This window comes from Heterodontus francisci, chromosome 14 (assembly GCF_036365525.1).
Source record: "Heterodontus francisci isolate sHetFra1 chromosome 14, sHetFra1.hap1, whole genome shotgun sequence".
In the NCBI taxonomy this organism is placed as follows: Eukaryota; Metazoa; Chordata; class Chondrichthyes; order Heterodontiformes; family Heterodontidae; genus Heterodontus; species Heterodontus francisci.
In genome coordinates, this window is record NC_090384.1 from 105,356,300 (window position 1) to 105,382,000 (window position 25,701).

General features: G+C 44.2%; 1 protein-coding gene across 8 annotated transcripts in view; it reads right to left on the reverse strand.

The window, feature by feature from the left end:
• Positions 1-25,701, reverse strand: part of LOC137377198 (F-actin-monooxygenase mical2-like) — a 324,020-nt gene that overhangs the window by 20,091 nt on the left and 278,228 nt on the right. For all 8 annotated transcript variants that reach the window (XM_068046689.1, XM_068046680.1, XM_068046684.1 and 5 more), the window contains 2 exons: positions 17,563-17,660; positions 11,481-12,924 (listed from right to left, as the gene is read on the reverse strand). In XM_068046689.1, the coding sequence (XP_067902790.1) occupies positions 11,481-12,924; positions 17,563-17,660 (1,542 nt within the window). The remainder of the gene's footprint in view (positions 1-11,480; positions 12,925-17,562; positions 17,661-25,701) is intronic.

Below are 25,701 nucleotides of genomic sequence, written 5' to 3' on the forward strand. Positions count from 1 at the left end.
GTGGCATTACAGCACCTCCACTGAGGTGGGTGGGGGTGGGGGGGGGGGGGGGTTGGAGGGAGAGTGTGTAATTACAACATGACACATTAACATATAGTAATTATTTCCAATATAAATAGGAATTGAATTAATAATGGAAAAAGCTGGCAGGAAATGCACGCACTATGTTATGAATCATAGAATGATACAGCAGAGAACGTGGCCATTCCAGCCATCGAGCTTGTGCTGTCTCTTTTGAAAGAGCTATCCAGTTAATCCCAATCCCTACCTCTTTCCCCATAGCCTTGCAAATCTTTCCTTTTCAGGTATCTAAGATCTGTGTTCTTTGGTTACTGACTGACACAGTACTGGAAACAGTTTCTCTCCCTCTCTAAATCAGTTTATGTATGTGTACCTCCTCACAAGATAGGGTAGACATTGGCTTTATGCGATAGAGTAAAACAGGTGATAGTGAGTCAACAGGTAGTTTTCATCTCTCCCCATTTTTACTTCCAGTAAAGACAAGGGAAATAAAAGGGGGAGAGATGTAAAATCTGCTCACTATTAACCATTTCACATTACTGCACAAAGCCAAGATTTATCCTGCTGAGTTTCTGGCTTGCTAGTACAATGGGAAACCTTGCCCCTGCACTCTTACACACAAATACTCAAATCACACAAATTAATATTTTCAGGAAAATGCTCTGAGGTCGAAATGGCCTTCTGAGATACAATGGCTTCTCTATACAATTAAATCATGCAGTTTCAAACAAAATAGTCTTCGGCACTTTATATTATCTGGGAAACATATTTACACTGTGAACATCTGCTAGATGTGAAACAATTGGCGTCATGATGTCGAGTTAAACTTTAGAATAGAAATTTCAAAAGGATGCCAGAAAACAAATGTACTCTGATGAAATATTAATAACTCACTACCATACAACACAAGTTAACAACATAAATATTCATAATTGTCCTGTGACTAACGTATTGAGGATCCATATTGAGAATCAAGCTCTGGCTTGTGGACATAGCTATTTAATCCAATGTTGTTTAGTGTGAAGATTAAACACTGGAGAAAGTGCAAATAAAAGATTTACAAGGTGGATACCCAGAACTGAAAGGTTCCATTGATCAGGAAGGACTGAACAGGCTGCGGCTCTTTTCTCCAGGAAAGAGAAGGCTGACAGGTGACCAGATAGGAGTCTCTAAAATTATGAAGGATTTCGACATAAAGAAAATGTTTCCATTTGTGGGGAGTCCAAAACTAGGGGAAAATAAAATGGTCACTAATAAATCCAGTAAGGAATTCAAGAAAAACTTCTTTCCCCAGAGAGTGATGAGAATGTGGAACTCGCTACCACATGGAGTGGGGGAGGCAAATAGCTTTGATACATTTAAGGGGAGCTGGATAAACAAATGAGGGAGAGAAGAATAGGAGGATTTGGTGAATATACATTCCAACGAGAAAAAAAACTTCCAACGGGAGGACTCACTATCCATGGTTAACAAGGAAAGTTAAAGATAGTATCAAACTTAAAGAAAAAGCATAGAATTGTGCAAAGATAGGTGGCAGGTCAGATGATTGGACAGAATATAAAGAACAGCAAAGGATGACTAAAAGATTGATAAGGAGGGAAAAATTACAGTACGAGAAAAAGCTAGCTAGAAATATAAAACAGATAGTTTCTATAGATATTTAAAAAAGAAGAGTTAACAAAGTGAGTGTTAGTCCTATAGAAAGTGAGTCTGGGGAATTAATAAGGGAAAATAAGGAGATGGCAGATGAATTGAACAGGTATTTTGCATCGGTCTTCACTATTGAGTATGCAAGTGACATCCCAAAAAAAGCTGCAAATCAGGAAATGGAAGGGAGGGAGGAACTCAAGAAAATTGCAATTGCCAGGGAAGTCGTACTGAACAAATTGTTGGAGCTGCGGCTGACAAGTCCCCGGAGAAGTCCTGATGGACTTCATCCTCGCGTCCTAAAAGAAGTGGCTAGTGAGATGGTTGATGCAGTGGTTTTTATTTTCCAAAATTCCCGAGATTCGGGGAAGGTTTCATTAGATTGGAAAATAGTAAATGTAACTCATTTATTCAAAAAGGGAGGGAGACAGAAAGCAGGAAACTACAGGCCAGTTAGCTTAACATCTGTCATAGGGAAGATGTTAGAAGCTATTATTAAAGACATTATTGCAGGGCACTTAGACAAATTCAAGGTAATCAGGCTGGGTGAACATGGTTTTCTGAAAGGGAAATCATGTTTAACCAATTTATTGGAGTTCTTTGAAGAAGTGCTGTAGATAAAGGGGAACCGGTGGATGTACTGTACTGAGATTTCCAGAAGGCATTTGTAATGAGAAAGGACTAGTTAACAATCTTGTTGTGCAGAGTCCCTTGGGGAAGAGCGACCATAACATGATAGAATTCTTCATTTAAGATGGAGAGTGAGAGAGTTGATTCAGAGACTAGGGCCCTGAATCTAAATAAAGGAAACTATGAAGGTATGAGGTGCGAGTTGGCTATGATGGATTGGGGAACGTACTTAAAGTGTTGACAGTGGATAGGCAATGGCTAACATTTAAAGAGCGCAGGGATGAATTACAACAATTGTCCATTTCTGGCGCAAAAATAAAACAGGAAGGTTGGCTCAACCATGGCTTACAAAAGAAATTAGGGCTTGTATTAGATCCAAGGAGGAGAAATATAAAATGGCCAGAACAAGCAGCGAACCTGACGATTGGGAGCAGTTGAGAACTCAGCAAAGGAGGACACAGGGATTGGTTAAGAAGGGGAAAATGGAGTATGAGAGTAAGCTTGCAGAGAACATAAAAACTGACTGTAAAACCTTCTATAGATATGTGAAGAGAAAAAGATTAGTGAAGACAAATGTGGGTCCCTTACAGTCAGAAACAGGGGAATTTATAATGGGGTACAAAGAAATGGCAGACCAATTAAATACGTACTTTGGTTCTGTCTTCACAAAGGAGGATACAAATTACCTCCCAGAAATGTTGGGGAACATAGGGTCTAGTGAGAAGGAGGAACTGTATGAAATCAGTATTAGTAGGGAAATAGCGTTAAGGAAATTGACGGGATTGAAGGCCGATAAATCCCTTGGGCCTGAAAATCTACATCCCATAGTACTTAAGGAAGTGGCCCTAGAAATAGTAGATGCATTGCTGGTCATTTTTCAAAATTCTATTGACTCTGGAACAGTTCCAACAGATTGGAGGGTAGCTAATGTAACCCCACTATTTAAAAATGGAGGCAGAGAGAAAACAGAGAATTATAGACCGGTTAGGCTGACATCAGTAGTGGGGAAAATGCAAGAGTCCATTATAAAAGATGTAATAGCAGAGCACTTGGAAAACAGTGACAGGATCGGACAAAATCAACATGGATTTACGAAAGGGAAATCATCCTTGACAAATCTAATGGAATTTTTTGAGGATGTAACCAGTAGAATAGATAAGGGAGAACCAGTGGATGTGGTGTATTTGGACTTTCAGAAGGCTTTCGATAAGGTCCCACATAAGAGATTAGTGTGCAAAATTAAAGCACATGGGATTGCGGGTAAGGTACTGACATGGATAGAGAACTGGTTGGCAGACAGGAAACAAAGAATAGGAATAAATGGGTCTTTTTCCGAGTGGCAGGCAGTGACTAGTGGGGCACCGCAGGGATCAGTGCTAGGACCCCAACTATTCACAATATATGTTAATGATATAGATGAGGGAATTAAATGTAATATATCCAAGTTTGCAGAGGACACAAAGCTGGGTGGGAGTGTGAGCTGTGAGGAGGATGCAGAGAAGCTCCAGTATGATTTGGACAGCTTGAGCGAATGGGCAAATACATGGCAATTGCAGTATAATGTGGATAAATGTGAGGTTATCCACTTTGGTGGCAAAAACAGGAAGGCAGATTATTATCTGAATGGTGATAGATTGGGAAAGGGGGGAGGTGCAGCGAGATCTGGGTGTTCTTGTGCACCAGTTGCTGAAAGTAAGCATGCAGGTACAGTAGGCAGTTAATAAGGCAAATGGTATGTTGGCCTTCATAGTGAGAGGATTCGAGTACAGGAGCAAGGATGTCTTGCTGCAATTATACAAGGCTTTGGTGAGACCACATCTGGAGTATTGTGTGCAGTTTTGGTCTCCTTATCTGAGGAAGGATGTTCTTTCTATGGAGGGAGTGCAGCAAAGGTTCACCAGACTGATTCCTGGGATAACAGGACTGACGTATGAAGAGAGATTGGGTCGATTAGGCTTGTATTCACTGGAGTTTAGAAGAATGAGAGGGATCTCATAGAAACCTACAAAATTCTAACAGGACGGGACAGACTAGATGCAGGAAGGATGTTCCCCATGGCGGGGAGTCCAGGACCAGGGGTCACAGTCTAAGGATAAGGAGTAAACCATTTAGGACTGAGATGAGGAGAGATTTCTTCACTCAGAGAGTGGTGAACCTGTGGAATTCTCTACCAAGGAAAGCAGTTGAGGCCAAATCATTAAATATATTCAAGAAAGAGTTAGATAGAGTTCTTAGGGCTAAAGGGATCAAGGATACGGGGAGAAAGCGGGAACAGGGTACTGAGTTTGGATGATCAGCCATGATCGTATTGAATGGCGGAGCAGGCTCGAAAGGCCGAATGGCCTACTCCTGCTCCTATTTTTCTATGATAAAGTGCCACATCTATGGTTATTTCAGAAAATAAAAGATTATGATAGTGGGGTCAAAATATTGGCATGGATAGAAGATTAGCTCGCTAACAGGAAACAGAGAGTAGGCATAAATGGGTCATTTTCTGGTTAGTAAGATGTAAGACACCTATGCAGTCATATTCAGCTGGCCTCAGACACCGGAAACATCAGAGGAATGTATGATGGCATGAAGAGAGCTCTTGGGCCAACCATCAAGAAGATCACCCCCCTCAAATCTAAATCGGGGGACAAAATCACTGACCAACGCAAACAGATGGACCGCTGGGTTGAGCACTACCTAGAACTGTACTCCAGGGAGAATGCTGTCACTGAGACTGCCCTCAATGCAGCCCAGCCTCTACCAGTCATGGATGAGCTGGACATACAGCCAACCAAATCGGAACTCAGTGATGCCATTGATTCCCTAGCCAGCGGAAAAGCCCCTGGGAAGGACAGCATTACCCCTGAAATAATCAAGAGTGCCAAGCCTGCTATACTCTCAGCACTACATGAACTGCTATGCCTGTGCTGGGACGAGGGAGCAGTACCCCAGGACATGCGCGATGCCAACATCATCACCCTCTATAAAAACAAAGGTGACCGCGGTGACTGCAACAACTACCGTGGAATCTCCCTGCTCAGCATCGTGGGGAAAGTCTTTGCTCGAGTCGCTCTGAACAGGCTCCAGAAGCTGGCCGAGCGCGTCTACCCTGAGGCACAGTGTGGCTTTCGTGCAGAGAGATCGACTATTGACATGCTGTTCTCCCTTCGTCAGATACAGGAGAAATGCCGTGAACAACAGATGCCCCTCTACATTGCTTTCATTGATCTCACCAAAGCCTTTGACCTCGTCAGCAGACGTGGTCTCTTCAGACTACTAGAAAAGATCGGATGTCCACCAAAGCTACTAAGTATCATCACCTCATTCCATGACAATATGAAAGGCACAATTCAACATGGTGGCTCCTCATCAGAGCCCTTTCCTATCCTGAGTGGTGTGAAACAGGGCTGTGTTCTCGCACCCACACTTTTTGGGATTTTCTTCTCCCTGCTGCTTTCACATGCGTTCAAATCCTCTGAAGAAGGAATTTTCCTCCACACAAGATCAGGGGGCAGGTTGTTCAACCTTGCCCGTCTAAGAGCGAAGTCCAAAGTACGGAAAGTCCTCATCAGAGAACTCCTCTTTGCTGACGATGCTGCTTTAACATCTCACACTGAAGAATGCCTGCAGAGTCTCATCGACAGGTTTGCGTCTGCCTGCAATGAATTTGGCCTAACCATCAGCCTCAAGAAAACGAACATCATGGGGCAGGATGTCAGAAATGCTCCATCCATCAATATTGGCGACCACGCTCTGGAAGTGGTTCAAGAGTTCACCTACCTAGGCTCAACTATCACCAGTAACCTGTCTCTAGATGCAGAAATCAACAAGCGCATGGGTAAGGCTTCCACTGCTATGTTCAGACTGGCCAAGAGAGTGTGGGAAAATGGCGCACTGACACGGAACACAAAAGTCCGAGTGTATCAGGCCTGTGTCCTCAGTACCTTGCTCTACGGCAGCGAGGCCTGGACAACGTATGCCAGCCAAGAGCGACGTCTCAATTCATTCCATCTTCGCTGCCTTCGGAGAATACTTGGCATCAGGTGGCAGGACTATATCTCCAACACAGAAGTCCTTGAAGCGGCCAACATCCCCAGCTTATACACACTACTGAGTCAGCGGCGCTTGAGATGGCTTGGCCATGTGAGCCGCATGGAAGATGGCAGGATCCCCAAAGACACATTGTACAGCGAGCTCGCCACTGGTATCAGACCCACCGGCCGTCCATGTCTCCGTTATAAAGACGTCTGCAAACGCGACATGAAATCGTGTGACATTGATCACAAGTCGTGGGAGTCAGTTGCCAGCATTCGCCAGAGCTGGCGGGCAGCCATAAAGACAGGGCTAAATTGTGGCGAGTCGAAGAGACTTAGTAGTTGGCAGGAAAAAAGACAGAGGCGCAAGGGGAGAGCCAACTGTGCAACAGCCCCAACAAACAAATTTCTCTGCAGCACCTGTGGAAGAGCCTGTCACTCCAGAATTGGCCTTTATAGCCACTCCAGGCGCTGCTTCACAAACCACTGACCACCTCCAGGCGCGTATCCATTGTCTCTCGAGATAAGGAGGCCCAAAAGAAGATGTAACGAGTGGTGTGCCACAGGGATCACTGCTGGGGCCTCAACTGTTTCCAATTTATACAGATGACTTGGAAGGTATGGTTGCTAAATTTGCTGATGACACAAAGATAGGTAGGAAAGTAAGTTGTGAAGAGAACATAAGGAGGCTAAAAAGGGAAATAGGTTAAGTGAGTGGACAAAGATCTGGCAAATGGAGTATAATGTGGGAAAATGTGAAACTGTCCACTTTGGCAGGAAGAATAATAAAGAAGCATATTATCTAAATGGTGAGAGATTGCAGACTCTGAGATGTAGAGGGATCTGGGTGTCCTACTGCATGAATCACAAAGGATTAGTCTGCAGGTACAGCATGTAATTAGGAAAGTTAATAGAATGTTATCGTTTATTGTGAGGGGAATTGAATACAAAAGTAGGGAGTTTATGCTTCAGTTATACAGGGTATGAATGAGACCACCTCTGGAGTACTGTGTAAATTATTGGTCTCCTTATTTAAGGAAGGATGTAAATGCGTTGAAAGCAGTTCAGAGAATGTTTACTAGACTAATGCCTGGAATGGGCGGGTTGCCTTATAAGGAAAGGTTGGACAGGCTAGGCTTATATCCACTGGAGTTTAGAAGAGTAAGAGGTGACTTAATTGAAACATCTAAGATCCTGAGGGGTCGTGACAGGGTGGATGTGGAAAGAATGTTTCCCCTTGTGGGAGAATCTAGAACTAGGGGTCACTATTTAAAAATGAGGGGTCGCCCATTTAAGACAGAGATGAGGAGAAATTTTTTCTCTCAGAGGGTTGTGAGTCTTTGAATATTTTTAAGGCAGAGGTAGATAGATTCTTGATAAGCAAGGGGGTGAAAGGTTATTGGGGGTAGGCGGGAATGTGGAGTCGAGGTGACAATCAGATCAGCCCTGATCTTATTAAATGGTGGAGCGGGGCCAAGGGGCCGAGTGGCCTACTCCTGTTCCTAATTCGTACGTTCGTATGTGGTGCAGTTAGATAAAGAGGATTGGGAGGAGCCTCATGTGGAGAATATACACCAGCATGGACCAGTTGGGCCAAATGTCCTGTTTTTGTGCTGTAAATTCTATGTGATAAAATAAATGTAACAGATGTGACAGCTCTGTGATGACATGTCTGTGACACTGCCATTTTGAAAGATGTAACACCACTTCCCAAATTCAGTTTCAAATCAATCCTGGCAGGTTGTACATTCAGCTCCATCTTTCTGAGTGTGCACATCCAAACTGAAAATTTTTTCATCATTTTGACATAAATAAAATGTAGAGGTACCTCAGCTTATTTCCATTACTCATCAACTGAGCTAAATCGAATAACCTTCAGACTGAAACTAACTTGAAAGACATGTAAGTTACAAGATAGAGAAAATTAATCTTCAATCAGGATTGAACCTTGGCTATAAGTCAGAAGGTCTCACTCCAGGCAAATATATCCACTGGCGAGGGGGAGATGAGAAGAATATATTTTTTTTTACACACTGAGTTGTTGTGATCAGGAATGCGCTACCTGAAAGGGGAGTGGAAGCAGATTCCATTATTTTTTATTCTTTGATGGGATTCGAACATCATTGGCAAGGCCATCGCTATTGCCCTTAAGAAGCTGCCTTCTTGAACCGATGCAGTCCTTGTGGTGCAGGTACACCTACAGTGCTGTTTGAAAGGGAGTTCCAGGATTTTGACCCAGCAACAGTGACGGAATGGCGATATAATTCCAAGTCAGGATGGTGTGTGACTTGGAGGGGAACTTGCAGGTGGTGGCGTTACCATGCGTCTGTTGCCCTTGTCCTTCAAGGCAGTAGAAGTTGCAGGTTTGGAAGGTGCTGTCGAAGGAGCTTTGGTGCGTTGCTGCAGTGCATCTTGTAGATGGTACACACTGCTATCACTGTATGCTGGTGGTGGAGGGAGTGAATGTTTAAGGTGGTGGATGGGATGCTTTGTCCTGGATGGTGTCAAGCTTCTTGAGTGTCTTTGGAGCTGCACTCATCCAGGCAAGTGGAGAGTATTCCATCACACTCCTAACTGTGCCTTGTAGATGGTGGACAGGCTTTGGGGAGACAGGAGGTGAGTTACTCATTGTAGAATTCCCAGCCTCTGATGTGCTCTTGTAGAGAAAGTATTTAGGTTTTGTTGTTCGTTCATGGGATGTGGTCATCGCTGGCTGGGCCAGCATTTGTTGTCCATCCCTAATTGCCCTTGAACAGAGGGCACTTAAGAGTCAAGCACATTGCTGTGGGTCTGGAGTTACATGTAAGCCAGACCAGGTGAGTATGGCAGATTTCCTTCGCTAAAGAACATTAGCGAACCAGATGGGTTTTTACAACAATCAACAATGGTTCCATAGTCACCATTAGACTAGCTTTTAATTCCATATTTATTAATTGAGTTCAAATTTCACCATCTGCCATGGTGGGATTCGACCTAGCCCAGTGATACTACCACGACACCACTGCCTCCTCACTGTAACTGGTCCAGTTAAGTTTCTGGTCAATAGTAACCCCCAGGGTGTTGATCGTGGGGAATTCTGTGATGGTAATGACATTGAATGTCAAGGGGAGATGGTTAGATTCTCTCTTGTTTGAGATAGTCATTGCCTGGCACTTGTGTGGTGAAAATGTTACTTGCTACTTATCAGCCCAAGCCTGGATGATGTCCAGGTCTTGCTGCAAGCGGGCACAGACTGCTTCAGTATCTGAGGGGTTGCGAATGGTTTTGAACTGAACACTGCCCAGTTATCAGCGAGCATCCCCACTTCTGACCTTATGTTGGAGGGAAGATCATTATGAAGCAGCTGAAGATGGTTGGGCCCAGGACACTGCCCTGAGGAACTCCAGCAGTGATGTCCTGGAGCTCAGATGATTGGCCTTTAACACCACTTCCTTTGCACCAGTTATGACTCCAAGTGGTGGAGAGTTTTCCCCCTGATTCCCATTGACTCCAGTTTTGCTAGGGCTCCTTGATGCCATACTCGGTCAAATGCTGCCACATATCAAGGGCAGTCACTCTCACCTCACCTCTGGAGTTCAGCTCTTTTGTCCATGTTTGGACCAAGGCTGTAATGAGGTCAGGAACTGGATGGCACCCGCAGAACTGAAACTGAACGTCACTGAGCAGGTTATTGCTGAGCAAGTGCCGCTTGATAGCACAGTCAATGACAGCTTCCATCACTTTGCTGATGATCGAGAGTGGACTGATGGGGCGGTAATTGGCCGGCTTGGATTTGTCCTGTATTTTATGGACAGGACATACCTGGACAATTTTCCACATTGCTGGGTAGATGCCAGTGTTGTAGCTATACTGGAACAGCTTGGCTAGGGGTGTGGCTAGTTCTGGAGCACAAGTCTTCAGTACTATTGCTGGAATATTGTCAGGGCCCATAGCCATTGAGGTATCCAGTGCCTTCAGTTGTTTCTTGATCTTACATGGAGTGAGTCAAATTGGCTGAAGACTGGCATCTGTGATACTGGGGACTTCAGGAGGAGGCTGAGATGGATCATCCACTCGGCACTTCTGGCTGCAAATGGATGCAAATGTTTCAGCCTAGTCTTTTGTATTGACATTCTGGGCTCTGCCATCATTGAGGATGGGGATGTTTTAAACAACTCCTCCTCCAGTTAGTTGATTAATTGTCCACCACCATTCACAACTGGGTATGGCAGGTTTGCAGAGCTTTGATCTGATCCGTTGGTTGTGGGATCGCTTAGCTCTGTCTACCACATGCTGTTCCACTGTTTGGCATGTAAGTAGCCCTGTGCTGTAGCTTCACCAGGTTGGCACCTCATTTTTAGGTAAGCCTGGCGTGCCCTCCTGCACACTTCATTGAACCAGGGCTGATCCCCTGGCTTGATGGGAATGGTAGAGTGGGGGATATGCTGGGTCATGAGGTTACAGATAGTGGTTGAATTCTGCTGATGGCCCACAGCACCTCATGGATGCCCAGTTTTGAGCTGCTAGATCTGTTCTACGCCTGTCAATAGTAACTTTCAAAAGGGATTTGGATAAATTACTTGAAAAGGAAAAATTTTCAGGGCTTTGGAGAAAAGCAGGGGAGTGGGACGAATTGAATTGCTCTTCCAAAGAGCTGTCACAGACATGATGGGCCAAATAGCCTCCTCCTTTGTTATAAGATTCTATGATTCTGTATCACCCTTTAATCTTCAATAATTAAGGGAATACAAGCCTGGTCTATGCAACCTGTCCTCATAATTTAACCCTTTTTATCCCCAGTATTATTCTGGTGAATCTGTGCTGCACCCCTCCAAGGTTAATATATCCTTCCTGAGGTACGTTGGAACATAGGAACACAGGCCACAACTGAAAGCAGTTACTCCAGAAGGGGTCTAACCACAGCTCTATATACTGTAGCATCACTTCCACACCTCTCTAATTCCCTTGAGGTAAATCCTATTAGCATTCCATTCCAATAGCAATTTTAATTATTTTTTGTCCCTGTCCACTAGGTTTTATTGTTTTCTGGATTTGAACCCCCAAAACTCTCTGCTGTTCCACAGTTCTTAGCTTTTTTCCCTTTAGAAAATACTTTGATTTATCTTTCTTAGGTCCAATTTTATTATTTTCACAAAAGAGGACGCAATGCATGGGTACCTGGGTGTAAGTTGAGTTCTTTAGCATTCTGGAGTTTGGAAGAACCCGAGGAAGTGTATGAACTAGGTGGAGACTCCTTCGTCTCTTTGTCCCCAAAGCTCTTCTTGAAACTAGCCATGAGTCTCCAAATATCATTATTCGATCCAGTCACCATGGCGTCATCCACAGTTAAGACAGGCTTCTCATTACTTTCAGTTTTTTGGCTCCCTAATCGCAGTGAAGAAAATAATGCATTGTTCCTCCGGATGTGGAAGTTGAGCTCAGGCTTTGTCTGAGCAGAATCGCTTTCCTTTAATGCGATATTCTCCCTAGAACCTGTGTCGTGGTCTTTCTCAATCTCCATTGTGTTAAGATGCTGGTTTTCATTATCGCTGATCTTGCTGGAATCTTCAGTCGTGGTGCTAAACAGTGAGGAGTTGTAAAAAACTCCTGGGGCTGGTCTGTAGCGAGGCACTGAAGATATGTCCCTGTGCTGATTTGGAAGAGGAGAGCGTTTCACAATGGTACTCCGTTGTTCATTATCATCTGGGGTTCCTTGTGCGGAACTGTGGAACATACTGGCAGATAAACCATGGAAGGAGCTATTTGTGAAGGGCCTGGCCCATCTCAATTTTGGTTTCTTTTCCTGAGTTCGTTCCACACTGTCTGACAACACTGAGCTTTTGTTATCAAAGAAGGACTTTTTAAACGCATTCACTAAGAAACTTAGTGGTGATTTGGGAGAGTCATTACCTGAAGTATTACCTTCCACAATGGGAGCCCCTGGTGGAATGTACAGGTCTGAGTCTGTTGAAATGATTGGTTGAGTAAAAACTGAAGAGCCTGGCGATTTAGTCTTGGGCTCACTTGGTTTCCTCATGTCATGCTTTGTAAGATGGATCTCGCCGACAGTGTCCTCCTCAGTCTCTTGCTGCTTCCCCGTGGTTGCGTTACTTGTAACTGAAGAGTTCCAATCCAGTGACTGTGATGGTCGTGCGTGAGAGTGAATCAATCTCTTCACTGAACTGTGTGATTGTCTATCCATGGGCCGTAGCTTTTGCAGAATTGAGTGTCCCATTCCCACAGAATCTGGCGAAGGAAGCTTTGAATGAGAAGCACGTTCAGCTCGTTGACCTGATGAGATGGAAGTTTCTGGGATGACTGTGTCCTCATCCGTTGTAATCCGGTTGGCTCTATAGTATGAACCAGACAATGGTTCCTCGGTTTCTTTCTCTGAGCCACCGTTACACCAAATGGACAATTTGTGGGCTGCCCTGGTTGAGTGGGATGACTGAGGCTCATGGAGCTGTCTGTTTGCTAATGAGGCTCCTGTGTTGCTGGATAGATGAGGTTGAGAAACTCTGACAGAAAGCTCTGAAATCTTGACACCTCTTTGTTGCCATGACGATCTGTTGGGTAAAGAGTACCCCCTTGTCAAATGAGACGGGCTGTGGACAGAGGGAACCTGTGAGGAAAAAAATGAATAAATAAAGTCAGTACATAACAGAACTAGCTTTTCCTGCTCTGATTAACTCCATTCCTTCCTCTGATTAACTCCATTCTTCCCTCTAATTAACTCTATTCTCCCTCCAGTTAACTCCATTCTTCCCTCCAGTTTACTGTATTCTCCCCAAACTATTTCTGCAGATTCCTTGCAGGAGAGAACAGGTTAAAAACCTCCTCCCAGGTTCCTTTCAATGCCTCTTGTGTTTAACCAGTTTCCAGGAGATGCACAAGAAAACAGCTATTGATGCTTCCTCTAGCCTGCGAGGCAATGCCTGACTTTGTGCCCCATAGCAGCGTGGATGAGGCAAAGAACTCACATATGTGAAGTTGGATCACATCATCTGTGCAATAGGCATATTCAAGTTGCACTGCAGCAACTCATCAAGGCTCCTTATGACAGCACCTTTCAAACAAGGGCAGCAGATGCATGGGAACACCACCACCTGCAAGTTCCCCTCCAAGCCACACACCATCCTGACTTGGAACTATATCGCCATTCCTTCACTGTCGCTGGGTCAAAATCCTGGAACTCCCTTCCTAACAGCACTGTGGATGTACCTACCCCACATGGACTGCAGTGGTTCAAGAAGGCAGCTCACCACCACCTTCTCAAGGGCAATTAGGGATGGGCAATAAATGCTGGCCTAGCCAGCGACGCCCACATCCCAGGAATGAATAATCGGACAGTAATGGCTGTTTTTACATTAGTTCACACCTTGTTATGGTGCACTGAATGCAAGAAGAAACATAGTAAATTTCAGTTTACTGTTCAATTCTAATGTTCCATTGGCTCCTGTTTATTTATGGCCTCGTCACCTCTGAGTGGTGTTTGCAAACTGACTGCAGTTTAAATGAAGCTGAAGGTCAGAGTGGAGCAACACTGAAAGAACATTCCTGTGCTGGTTAGTGGAATAACTCTACCCCCATTTTACGGGTCATTGTGCATAATGAACCAATCATGTTCACACAAACATACTTGCAATATGGGATGGGGAACTGCATAAAACGACATGGATTCAATGTTTCAGCTCAGCCTGTGGGATGTTATATTCAAGGGGAGCATGGTGGAGAGAGTTTAAATATTTGAGCCCTGCCACCTGAGGATTGATGAACTTACAAGAAAGTGTAAGAAATTCTTATTTGCAATTATTGCAGATTCAGGAAAAACATACTGTATAATTCCATCATCCTCTCTATGATTCTTGAACCCTCTCTCAATGCGTACAACACAGAAGGAGGGTGTTCGGCCCATCATGCATATGGCAGCTTTGAAAGTGCTGTCCAATTAGTTCCACATCCCTGCCCTCTCCCCATAGCCCCGCAGAAATATTTTCCAGTACTGAGTAAAGAGCAGGCCTCCCTCAAAGGTGCAGCTGGTAAATTGTTAAAGATCACCAGAGTCTGTGTGGGGTTAGCGAGCTTGGCAGATTAGAGCATTAACTTTGCCCAGTGCCCCCTGCGTGGAAAATAATGCTTGGGACTCCTGCTCCTGATTGCTGTCCATTGACTGGTGCTGAAATATAGGTGTGGGTGGTAATTCAGTGTGAAAAGTACTGGGCTGAGCTGTGATGTTTTCCCCTCTCCTCCCCTCCCCAAACCTTTCCTGGGTCATGTAACCTGTTGGAACTCACTGTCTAAACCACTTAAACAAGGTGCCAGTTACTGGTTAAGAACATATGAAATAGCAGCAGGATTAGGCCATTCGGCCCCTTGAGCCTGCTCTGCCATTCAATAAGATCATGGTTGATCTGATTGTGGCCTTAACTCCACTTTCCTGGCACCCCCGTAACCCTTGACTCCCTTGTAGATCAAAAATCTGTCCAACTCAGCTTTGAATATATTCAATGATCCAGCCTCCACTGCTCTCCATGAGGCAAAACATCCTCTCAGCATCTACCTTGTCGAGCCCCCTCAGAATCTTATATGTTTCAATAAGATCACCTCTCATTCTTCTAAACTCCATTAAGTATAGGCCCAACTTGCTCAACCTTTCCTCAAAAAACAACCCCTTCATCCCAGGACTCAGCCTAGTGAACCTTCTCTGAACTGCCTCCTTAAGTATATCCCTCCTTAAATAAGGAGACCAAATTTGTCTCACCAACGCCCTGTACAGATATAGCAAGACTTCTAACTTTTATACTCCATCCCCCTTGCAATAAATGCCAACATTCCGTTTGCCTTCCTAATTATGCATGCTAACTTTTAGTGATTCAAGTGCGAGGACACCCAGTTAGTAGCAAACACACACACCCGTGTACCCCCCAAACACCCTCACTCCAACGCCCTCACCCCTACTCACTGACTGACTCCCAAACCCTCACTCACCCACCCACACTCACACCCTCGGTTAACTTCAATGCAGAGTAATAACAGTCTTGCTCCCGATCTGGCAGTTGCCCCAATGGATGGGTTACGTTAAAATTGATCTTCCTTTTCTTCCCAGAAACCAGCTGTGGACACTGATTTACTGAGTTGACTCTGGAATTTTCATTGAAGCTAACAGATTTCCTGTGGCGTTGCTCACTAGGTGGTGGCGTGCAGCTTTTGCTAACCTGGCCTCTGTCTCTTTTAGGGCATCTCTTTCATGGTTCCTGTGAGCAAGTGGTCTAAACAGGCAAATCCAAGTAATTGTGAACTCTTCCCCCATCCAATTATGTCATGGTGACAGATTCCCAGACCCCATCAGACAGCCAGCTGATCAAAACAAATAATAAAAAAAGAACATAAAGCAAGAGAGAGATCTTGGATTGAGAACAATCCCAATAGCTGAACCGTCCGTCATTCCTTCAGTACCTTTCACACGACGATTGAGAAATGTAGCAGCAAATTGTTTCAGAAATTCCTATTCTGTGGCCTAACGATGAATGTATAAATCTGCTGAGCCTCCATAATCGGCAGAAGGTGAACCAATTCATGTCGTGTTTCCAAGGACCATGAGACAAAAGAACATTCTGTGCTAATTAAGAGATTATGCTGGCTTTGTCTGTTAACAATGCCTCAATCTGTTTGCATTCACATCCAGGAGCAGCACTGGAGACAGATAAGAGCACCTCGTATCCAATATCTCAGTTTCACAGATCAGCAGAATGTCACTGTGATCGTAAATATTAATATTTACATTTTCGTGCCGTTCAGTAATGGTGTTTTTTTTATATTTCGCAATCTCCTCTCTTTTCTCTCCTGAATGCATTGACTCGCACAAGAGAGAATTTGCTGACAACTGTGCTTCATGTCCTGGGACCAGTCAGACTGTCCACAGCGCTCATTCCCACTGTCAGCCTTGGCTCAGTGGTAGCACTGTTGCCTCTGAAGGTTGTGGGTTCAGATTCCACTCCAGGGACTTAAACATGAAATTGAGGCTGACACACTTTGTGCAGTGCTGAGGGAGTGCTGCAATGTTGCAGCTGCTGTCTTCTGGTAAGCATGCAGGTGCAACAGGCGGTAAAAAAGGCAAATGGTATGTTGGCCTTCATAGCGAGAGGATTCGAGTACAGGAGCAGGGATATCTTGCTGAAATTATACAGGGCCTTGGTGAGGCCACACCTGGAATATTGTGTGCAGTTTTGGTCTCCTTATCTGAGGAAGGATGTTCTTGCTATCGAGGGAGTGCAGCGAAGGTTTACCAGACTGATTCCTGGGATGGCAGGACTGATGTATGAGGAGAGATTGAGTCAGTTAGGATTGTATTCGCTGGAGTTCGGAAGAGTGAGGGGGGATCTCATAGAAACCTATAAAATTCTAACAGGACTTGACAGGGTAGATGCAAGAAGGATGTTCCCGATGGTGGGGGAGTCCAGAACCAGGGGTCATAATCTAAGGATACGGGGTAAACCTTTCAGGACTGAGAGGAGGAGAAATTTCTTCACCCAGAGAGTAGTGAACCTGTGGAATTCGTTACCACAGAAAGCAGTTGAGGCCAAAACATTGTATGTTTTCAAGAAGGAGTTAGATATAGCTCTTGGGTCTAAAGGGATCAAAGGATATGGGGGGAAAGCGGGAACAGGTTACTGAGTTGGATGATCAGCCATGATCATAATGAATGGTGGAGCAGGCTCTAAGGGCCGAATGGCCTACTCCAATTTTCTATGTTTCTATCTGAGGCTCCATCTGCCCTCTCAGGTGGACATAAAAGATCCTATGGCACTATTTTAAAGGGGAGTTCTTTCTTTCTCCCGGCCAATATTTATCCCTAAACCAACAGATGATCTGGTCATTTATCATATTGCTGTTTGTGGGAGCTTGCTGTGCACAAATTGGCTGCTGCGCTTCCAACATAACAGCTGTAGCTCCATTTCAAAGGTAATTCATTGGCTGTGAAGCACTCTGGGACATCCTGAGGTCATGAAAGGTGCTACAGAAATGCAAGTTCTTTCTTTCTTATAACCAGGTTCCCAAGTCATCATGAACCAATCTCAAAAAACAAGTGTCAACAAGTAACACTAAAATAAAAGCAAAATACCAAAATACCAGTTCTGATGAAAGGTCACAGACCTGAAACGTTAACTCTGCTTCTGTCTCCACAGATGCTGCCAGACCTGCTGAGTATTTCCAGCACTTTCTGTTTTAATGCCAGCAGGTAACGACTGACTGTTCATACCTGAGCAACAAGATCCGTGTTCTCAGTGGAGTTTGCTTGATTCAAGGCAGTTTCTCTTGCCACTGGTTCAAACCTCTTTCGCAATAGCATAGGGAGTTCTTTAACAGAAAGGACAGTGATCAAGAATTTAACTCACAGCAATCTAAGGTTCAAGTTATCATTTTGTTTTGGAAAATGATTGAAGAATCAAAAATTTATAAAGCACCTTATCTAGGGGTAGTCAACTCTGGTCAGACCTATTTCTGGAGATGTCATCACATGACCACCTGCTTCCAACCACCCTGCCCCCGCACTCCCAACACTGGTCACCCAACTCATCCACCCTTGCGGACCCCCACCTCCCAGCCAATTGAAGGGTGAACAAACCTCTTCACTACCTGATTGGCTGATTCTTGACATATTCTCAAAACAACTCTTTCCCCCCCACATCGCCAATATTTTATACCTGATAAAAATGTTCAAAGAAAATTTTTAAAAACACACAAATACATTATTGCGCCAGTGATGTTTCTCCCGATTTTTGCTCGTAGCCATGTCCAGGAGATTAATCTTTAAATCCTGGAAGGTTGACAACCCCTAATATTATCACATTTCTCAGCAACTCTTCACATGCAGTCAATGGCTTCAAAGTGCAGTGACTGATAAAAACCAAAGCAGTCATTCCTATTTTACGAGCTATTCACTGAAATATTAATCGATAAAATTATAGTTTATACATATTTGTAACCAGAGAAAGATGGTGCATTAATTAAATAATCAATTGAATAAGTAACAATCAAAGATTATTTCAATTCTGCCATGCAAGGTGCTACTGCCCTCTCAAGGCAGCTTAAGGCACAACAGTGAAGAAAATTATTTTGCTTTCTCTCATGTTGTGAGAGTGCTTCTATTTTTTGTAAAATATGTTTTTAAGGACTTAGAGTTGAATTATATGGGGCTTGGTTAGCTCAGTTGGCTAGACGGCTAGTCTATGATACAGAAAGATGTCAACAGTGTAGGTTCAATCCCCGTACTGGCTGGGGTAGTTTATGGGGGCTTGCCTTGCCCCATACTTGAGAAATGATGACCCTCAAGCTATACATCATGAACTGTCTCTCTAATGGGGAGAGATGCCTTTGGGACAATGGCTAGAGCAAGCAAGTTGAATTATGAACATTGATTCATCTAAAAGCTTGAAGAGATGCTGAACTTTGTGTTTTTTTAAAAGAGGTTCCTGGGCTTGGCTTGAACACAAGCCCTTGCTGAAAGGCACCTGTTTTCAGATGAAATACTAGCAGGGAGCTTGTTGTTTTGACTTGGAGAAGATGTTTACAGAGAAGTGACAGGTCAAGATTTATAGGGGTCAGGAGGCTTGATTCTTGTGACATTGTTTTGGTTTTGTTTTCGACAGTGAGTTGAAGTGTAAACTGCTTGGAAGACAGTTGCTTTTTGCCTGCCAAGGAAACCCAGCTCATTTCACTCTCTCCCTTTGAAAGAAATCCAGTGTGTCAGTCTCCTCATTCCTCCTGTATTTGAAGAAATCCTGCATATTAAATGTGTGGGAATTGAAACCCCCGTTGCTGCATTTTTTGGAAAGCTTACCAAGACTGATCTTCAACGTCGCCTGGAAAGAACTGTTCTAGGAAGATCCCAGTGACAGCCGTCTATACGCATTTGGGACACCAAACCAAAACAAAGGACATCTTTCCAAATCTTCTCTTTTTTCTTCAAGAATGAGCAAGTGTTCAGCCTAACTGTTTTTCTTGTCTTTTTGTTGCAACAGAGCTGTAGACCAACATCCCTTTTATTTATCCGGTTAACGTGTGTATACGTGTGTGTGCGTGTGAGAGAGAGAGAGAGGGGTTAAGGTAAAATAAAGGAGCTTTTATATTTCGATCTGTGCGTTTATGCTTTACTTCATTACTGGTTAAGATTTGTTTGAGAACAAACTGATAAATTTGTTGTTTATTAAAGAAACCTGGTTTATTCTGGGAAAAATAGAGTCTATGATTGACTGTATTGGTAAGTGGGAAAATTTAAATATATGTTGTGACTCATTAAGAAGTGGAACTAGAATAAACAGTGCACTCCTCCTGCCTCGGTCGTAACACTCTCTATGTTTGTGTTTTGTTATATATTCATTCACGGGATATGGGCGTTGCTGACTAGGACAGCATTTGTTGCCCATCCCTCATTCCACTTGAGAAGCTGCAGTCCTTGGGGTGTCGGTACACCAGCAGTGCTGTTAGGAAGGGAGTTGCAGGATTTTGACCCAGAGACAGTGAAAGAACGGTGATATAGTTCCAAGTCAGGATGGTGTGTGACTTGGAGGGGAAGTCACACACATGCATCTGCTGCCCTTGTCCTTCCAGGTGGTAGAGGTCGCGGGTTTGGAAGGTGCTGTCTAAGGAGCCTTGGTGCGTTGCTGCAGTGCATCTTGTAGATGGTACACACTGCTGCCACTGTGCGTCAGTGGTGGAGGGAGTGAATGTTTGGGGTGCTAATCAAGCGGGCTGCTTTGTCCTGGATGGTGTTGAGCTTCTTGAGTGTTGTTGGAGCTGCACCCATCCAGGCTAGTGGAGAATATTCCATCACATTCCTGACTTGTGCCTTGCAGATGGTGGACAGGCTTTGGGGAGACAGTAGGTGAGTTACTCATCTCCTCACAGTTTCCCTCCTCTGTAATGCAGAAATCACTGAATCACTTTGGGCTAAGGGTGAATGGACATTAGCTGCCTTCTGGTATCAGCTACAAGGGGCTATTTTTCTCGGGTGTGAGTCCTGGCAGTGAGAGAGGATGGGTTGTTTGACGTTGGGATGCATTGTGACTATCCTCACCCCCAATATCCACACACACCAAGGCTCTCCAGCAGGAGTATCTTTGTAGCAATCAGGAGCAGGAAGTCTCACTCTTGTTTTTCCCCTCCCTGGACAAATTCACCTAAAGACGGAACTGAAATTTTCCTCACAATCCCCATCTTTGAAGTGTTGTTTCCTGTTGCCTTATTCTTATTTACACCAGGCAACTCCCCAAAAGAATACAGTACATGCAAATTCCCATCACCAACCAAACTGCATCACATGGGCATTTAAAGCCAATAAGAGGCTTTGAGACTAACATTAAACTAGTAACAGACAAGGCATAACAATCCCTTTAATCTTAACATGCTATAAATTGCTCCTAAAATTTAAGCTGTGGCTCAGAGGATCATTCTTTCTCGCCTCTGAGTCAGAATGTCGTGGTTTAAAGCCCCACTTGAGAGTTGAGCACATAATCCAGGCTGAGACTGGGTGGAATTTAATGAGCCTTTGGGAGACAGGGCTTGGAGGCAGGGAGGAGGGGGCCTATCGAATTGCAATGGGAGGCAGGGGTCCTATCACTTTCCCTTTGTCCTGCAATAAAGTCGGGGCAGGAAAGGCCGAAGACGGCCTTCTCACCCAGAGGCCAACTGAGGCCCTAACGTGGCCAATTAATAGCCACATTCCATCTCCACTGGAATTAGACCAACGGCAGGGAGGCTTCCACCACACTGGGAAGTTGCCCAGTAAAACAAGGTAGCCACCCTGTGGGGTTGGGGCCCCGCCTCCATGGGCAATCTGTCGCCCACGGAAGGTCCCCTACAGCAAAGGGAAACCCCTACTCTAACAACCCACCCCCTTTTCCTGCCTGCCCTCAATGCCCACCCTTCCCCTACTGGACTGGCCCTGGTGACACCACCACACTTACTTGGGGTCTGGGGTTCCAGCACTGGGCCTAGTCCCAGGCCTGGTGTAGTTCCGGCAGTGGCCACCGCTCCTGATAGCACTGCCGATACTACTGAGGTGCCAGCCCTCTAATTAGTCGGTAGCTCTTGGAGGCATATTCCTCATCCTTAAAGGGGCAGGGACCCTGGTGCTGGGCAGTTAATTGCATTGGGGGAGGGGGGGCTCCGAAGGGCTGAGATGAGGCTTCCCCTCATGTTTCCAGCCTGGCATCAGAGCCCCGGTCGGCTCTACTAAATTGACCCCTCCCAGTGCAGTACTGAGGGAGTGCTGCACTGTCAGAGGTGCCATCATTTGGATGAGACATTAAACCGAGGCTCCCTCTGCCCTTTCAGGCTGATGTAAAAGAGCCCATGGCACTATTTAGAAGGCGAGTTCTTCCTGGTGCCCTGGCCAATATTTATCCTTCAAACAACATCGCTAAAAGCAGATTATCTGGTCGTTAGCACACTACTGTTTATGGGAGCTTGCTGTGCACAAATTGGGTTTCACGTTTCCTACATTATGCCAGTGACTAAACTTCAAAAACTTCATTGGCTGTGAAGTAGAAATTCAGCAGGATGATGACTCAGTTTCAAAAGTATTTCTTTGTATTGTCCAAACTACTTAGTCTACTGAAATTATCTATAATCACAAGTCAGGCTAATAATAAATGGCTTTAATACAGAGGCAACTGTAAGAAAGTACAGTTTTCAATTACTGCCCAATTACTTGACCAAATTACCATCATGCCTTGAGAGGCTGAGAACAGCTCGATGGAAAAACTACAGGTTTCTGTTAAAACCTGCTGAACTGTAATATTCTGCAGTAGTCTTGTTTTCTCGGAGAGTGTTATCAAACTGAATAATATTCAGTGATGAGAAATCTGTATCTGAGATGAGGGAACAGACCTTGAGAATTAACCGGTTTTGACTGCTTCAGATAAGACACTAAAAAGTAACAATAGCCGGCAGGCTAAAGACAGAAACTCACAGTGGGAATAGCAATCACCTAGAACTGAAAGTTCAACGACCAAATCATTTGACTTGGACGGACAGTATGTATTGTCACGAGCGAGGCAGGAGGAGTGCACTTTTTATTCCAGTTCCACTTCTACACGGGTCTTTCATCCCAGAATAAAACACACCAACCAGGTTTCTTTAATAAACAACAAAATTATCAGTTTATTATAAAGCAAGTCTTAACCAATAATGAAGTAAAGTATAAACACACAGATTGAAATATTGAAGTTCACTTTTGACTTTAGCCCCTCACACACACACATCTACACGGGTTAACCGGAAAAATAAAGGGATTTGCATTTTAGAGCTCTATTAAAGAAAAAGACAATAAACACTTGGTTTAAATATTTGCTAATTCTTGAAGAATAAAGAGAAGATATGGAAAGATGTCCTTTGTTTTTGGTTTGGCGTCCCAATGTGGAAAGACAGCTGTCACTGGGATCTTCCTAGAACAGTTCTTTCCAGGCGACGTTGAAGATCAGTTTGGGTAGGCTTCCAGGAAATGCAGCAGCAGAGGTTTCAGACAGAGGCCTTACAGGAGAAATGCAGCAACAGTTTTGTTTGCTTCTAAAACTTGGTTCTCAGCTTCTCGCAAAATGGAAAACTGGCAGGTTTTTTGCCAAACTGATGGAACAGACAGAGTTGGGGTGGTTTGTTCTTCTTGGTAAGGTGACTCCAACTGTCTTTTCAAAGCATTGTCCAGATCCCAACTCACTGTCCAAAGCGAAACCATAAACAATGTCACATGAAACAAGTCTTTTTACCCTATAAATCTTGACCTGTTATTTCTCTGCAAACATCTTTCCCCAAGTCAAAAACAACCCCTGCTGGGTAATTATCTGCAGACAGGTTCATTCCAACAATTGTTTGTTTTCAGGCTCAGTCCAAAAACCTTCTGGTGACCTACCTTAAACAACACACACACATAGTTCCAGCATCTATGGAATCTTTTCAATTTTGAAAAAAATGTCTTCAAAATTTACCAATAAAAGGAAGCACTCCTAACAGTATAATACATTGATGCATAACTCCTCTTTATGTATAACTCCTCTATATGTATATGTATAACTTGATATGTACAACTCTTTATGTATAACTCTTTATGTATAACTCCTCCTTAAGTATAACTCCTAATGTAAAACTCCTATTTATGTATAACTCCTCTATATGTATATGTATAACTCTTTTTTTTTAGATTAGAGATACAGCACTGAAACAGGCCCTTCGGCCCACCGAGTCTGTGCCGACAATCAACCACCCATTTATACTAATCCCATATTCCTACCAAACATCCCCACCTGTCCCTATATTTCCCTACCACCTACCTATACTAGTGACAATTTATAATGGCCAATTTACCTACCAACCTGCAAGTCTTTTGGCTTGAGGGAGGAAACCGGAGCACCCGGAGAAAACCCACGCAGACACAGGGAGAACTTGCAAACTCCACACAGGCAGTACCCGGAATCGAACCCGGGTCCCTGCAGCTGTGAGGCTGCAGTGCTAACCACTGCGCCACTGTGCCGCCCTTTATGTGTAACTCCTCTTTATGTATAACTCCTCTTTATATATAACTCCTCTTTATGTGTAACTCCTCATGGACAACTCCTCTTTATGTATAACTCTTCTTTATGTATAATTCCTCTTTATGTATAACTCTTCTTTATGTATAATTCCTCTTTATGTAAAGCTCCGAATGTAAAACTCCTCTTCATGTATAACTCTTCATGGACAACTCCTCTTTATGCATAACTCCTCCTTATGTATACAAGCTAGCCAGGAAGAATCTAAAGGGAGAGCTAAGAAGAGCAAGGAGAGGACACGAGAAGTCATTGGCGGATAGGATCAGGGAAAACCCTAAGGCTTTCTATAGGTATATCAGGAATAAAAGAATGACTAGAGTTAGATTAGGGCCAATCAAGGATAGTAGTGGGAAGTTGTGTGTGGAATCAGAGGAGATAGGGGAAGCGTTAAATGAATATTTTGCGTCAGTATTTACAGTAGAGAAAGAAAATGTTGTCGAGGAGAATACTGAGATTCAGGCTACTAGGCTAGATGGGATTGAGGTTCACAAGGAGGAGGTGTTATCAATTTTGGAAAGTGTGAAAATAGATAAGTCCCCTGGGACAGATGGGATTTATCCTAGGATTCTCTGGAAAGCTAGGGAGGAGATTGCAGAGCCTTTGTCCTTGATCTTTATGTCGTCATTGTCGACAGGAATAGTGCCGGAAGACTGGAGGATAGCAAATGTTGTCCCCTTGTTCAAGAAGGGGAGTTGAGACAGCCCTGGTAATTATAGACCTGTGAGCCTTACTTCGGTTGTGGGTAAAATGTTGGAAAAGGTTATCAGAGACAGGATTTATAATCATCTTGAAAAGAATAAGTTCATTAGCGATAGTCAGCACGGTTTTGTGAAGGGTAGGTTGTGCCTCACAAACCTTATTGAGTTTTTCGAGAAGGTGACCAAACAGGTGGATGAGGGTAAAGCAGTGGATGTGGTGTATATGGATTTCAGTAAGGCGTTTGATAAGGTTCCCCATGGTAGGCTATTGCAGAAAATACGGAAGTATGGGGTTGAAGGTGATTTAGAGCTTTGGATCAGAAATTGGCTAGCTGAAAGAAGACAGAGGGTGGTGGTTGATGGAAAATGTTCATCCTGGAGTTTAGTTACTAGTGGTGTACCGTTTTGGGGCCACTGCTGTTTGTCATTTTTATAAATGACCTGGAAGAGGGTGTAGAAGGGTGGGTTAGTAAATTTGCAGATGACACTAAGGTCGGTGGAGTTGCGGATAGTGCCGAAAGATGTTGTAGGGTACAGAGGGACATAGATAGGCTGCAGAGCTGGGCTGAGAGATGGCAAATGGAGTTTAATGTGGAAAAGTGCGAGGTGATTCACTTTGGAAGGAGTAACAGGAATGCAGAGTACTGGGCTAACGGGAAGATTCTTGGTAGTGTAGATGAACAGAGAGATCTTGGTGTCCAGGTACATAAATCCCTGAAGGCTGCCACCCAGGTTAATAGGGCTGTTAAGAAGGCATGTTGTGTGTTAGCTTTTATTAGTAGGGGGATCGAGTTTCGGAGCCACGAGGTCATGCTGCAGCTGTACAAAACTCTGGTGAGACCGCACCTGGAGTATTGCGTGCAGTTCTGGTCACCGCATTGTAGGAAGGATGTGGAAGCTTTGGAAAGGGTGCAGAGGAGATTTACTAGGATGTTGCCTGGTTTGGAGGGAAGGTCTTACGAGGAAAGGCTGAGGGACTTCAGGTTGTTTTCGTTGGAGAGAAGGAGGAGGAGAGGTGACTTAATAGAGACATATAAGATAATCAGAGGGTTAGATAGGGTGGATAGTGAGAGTCTTTTTCCTCGGATGGTGATGGCAAACACGAGGGGACATAGC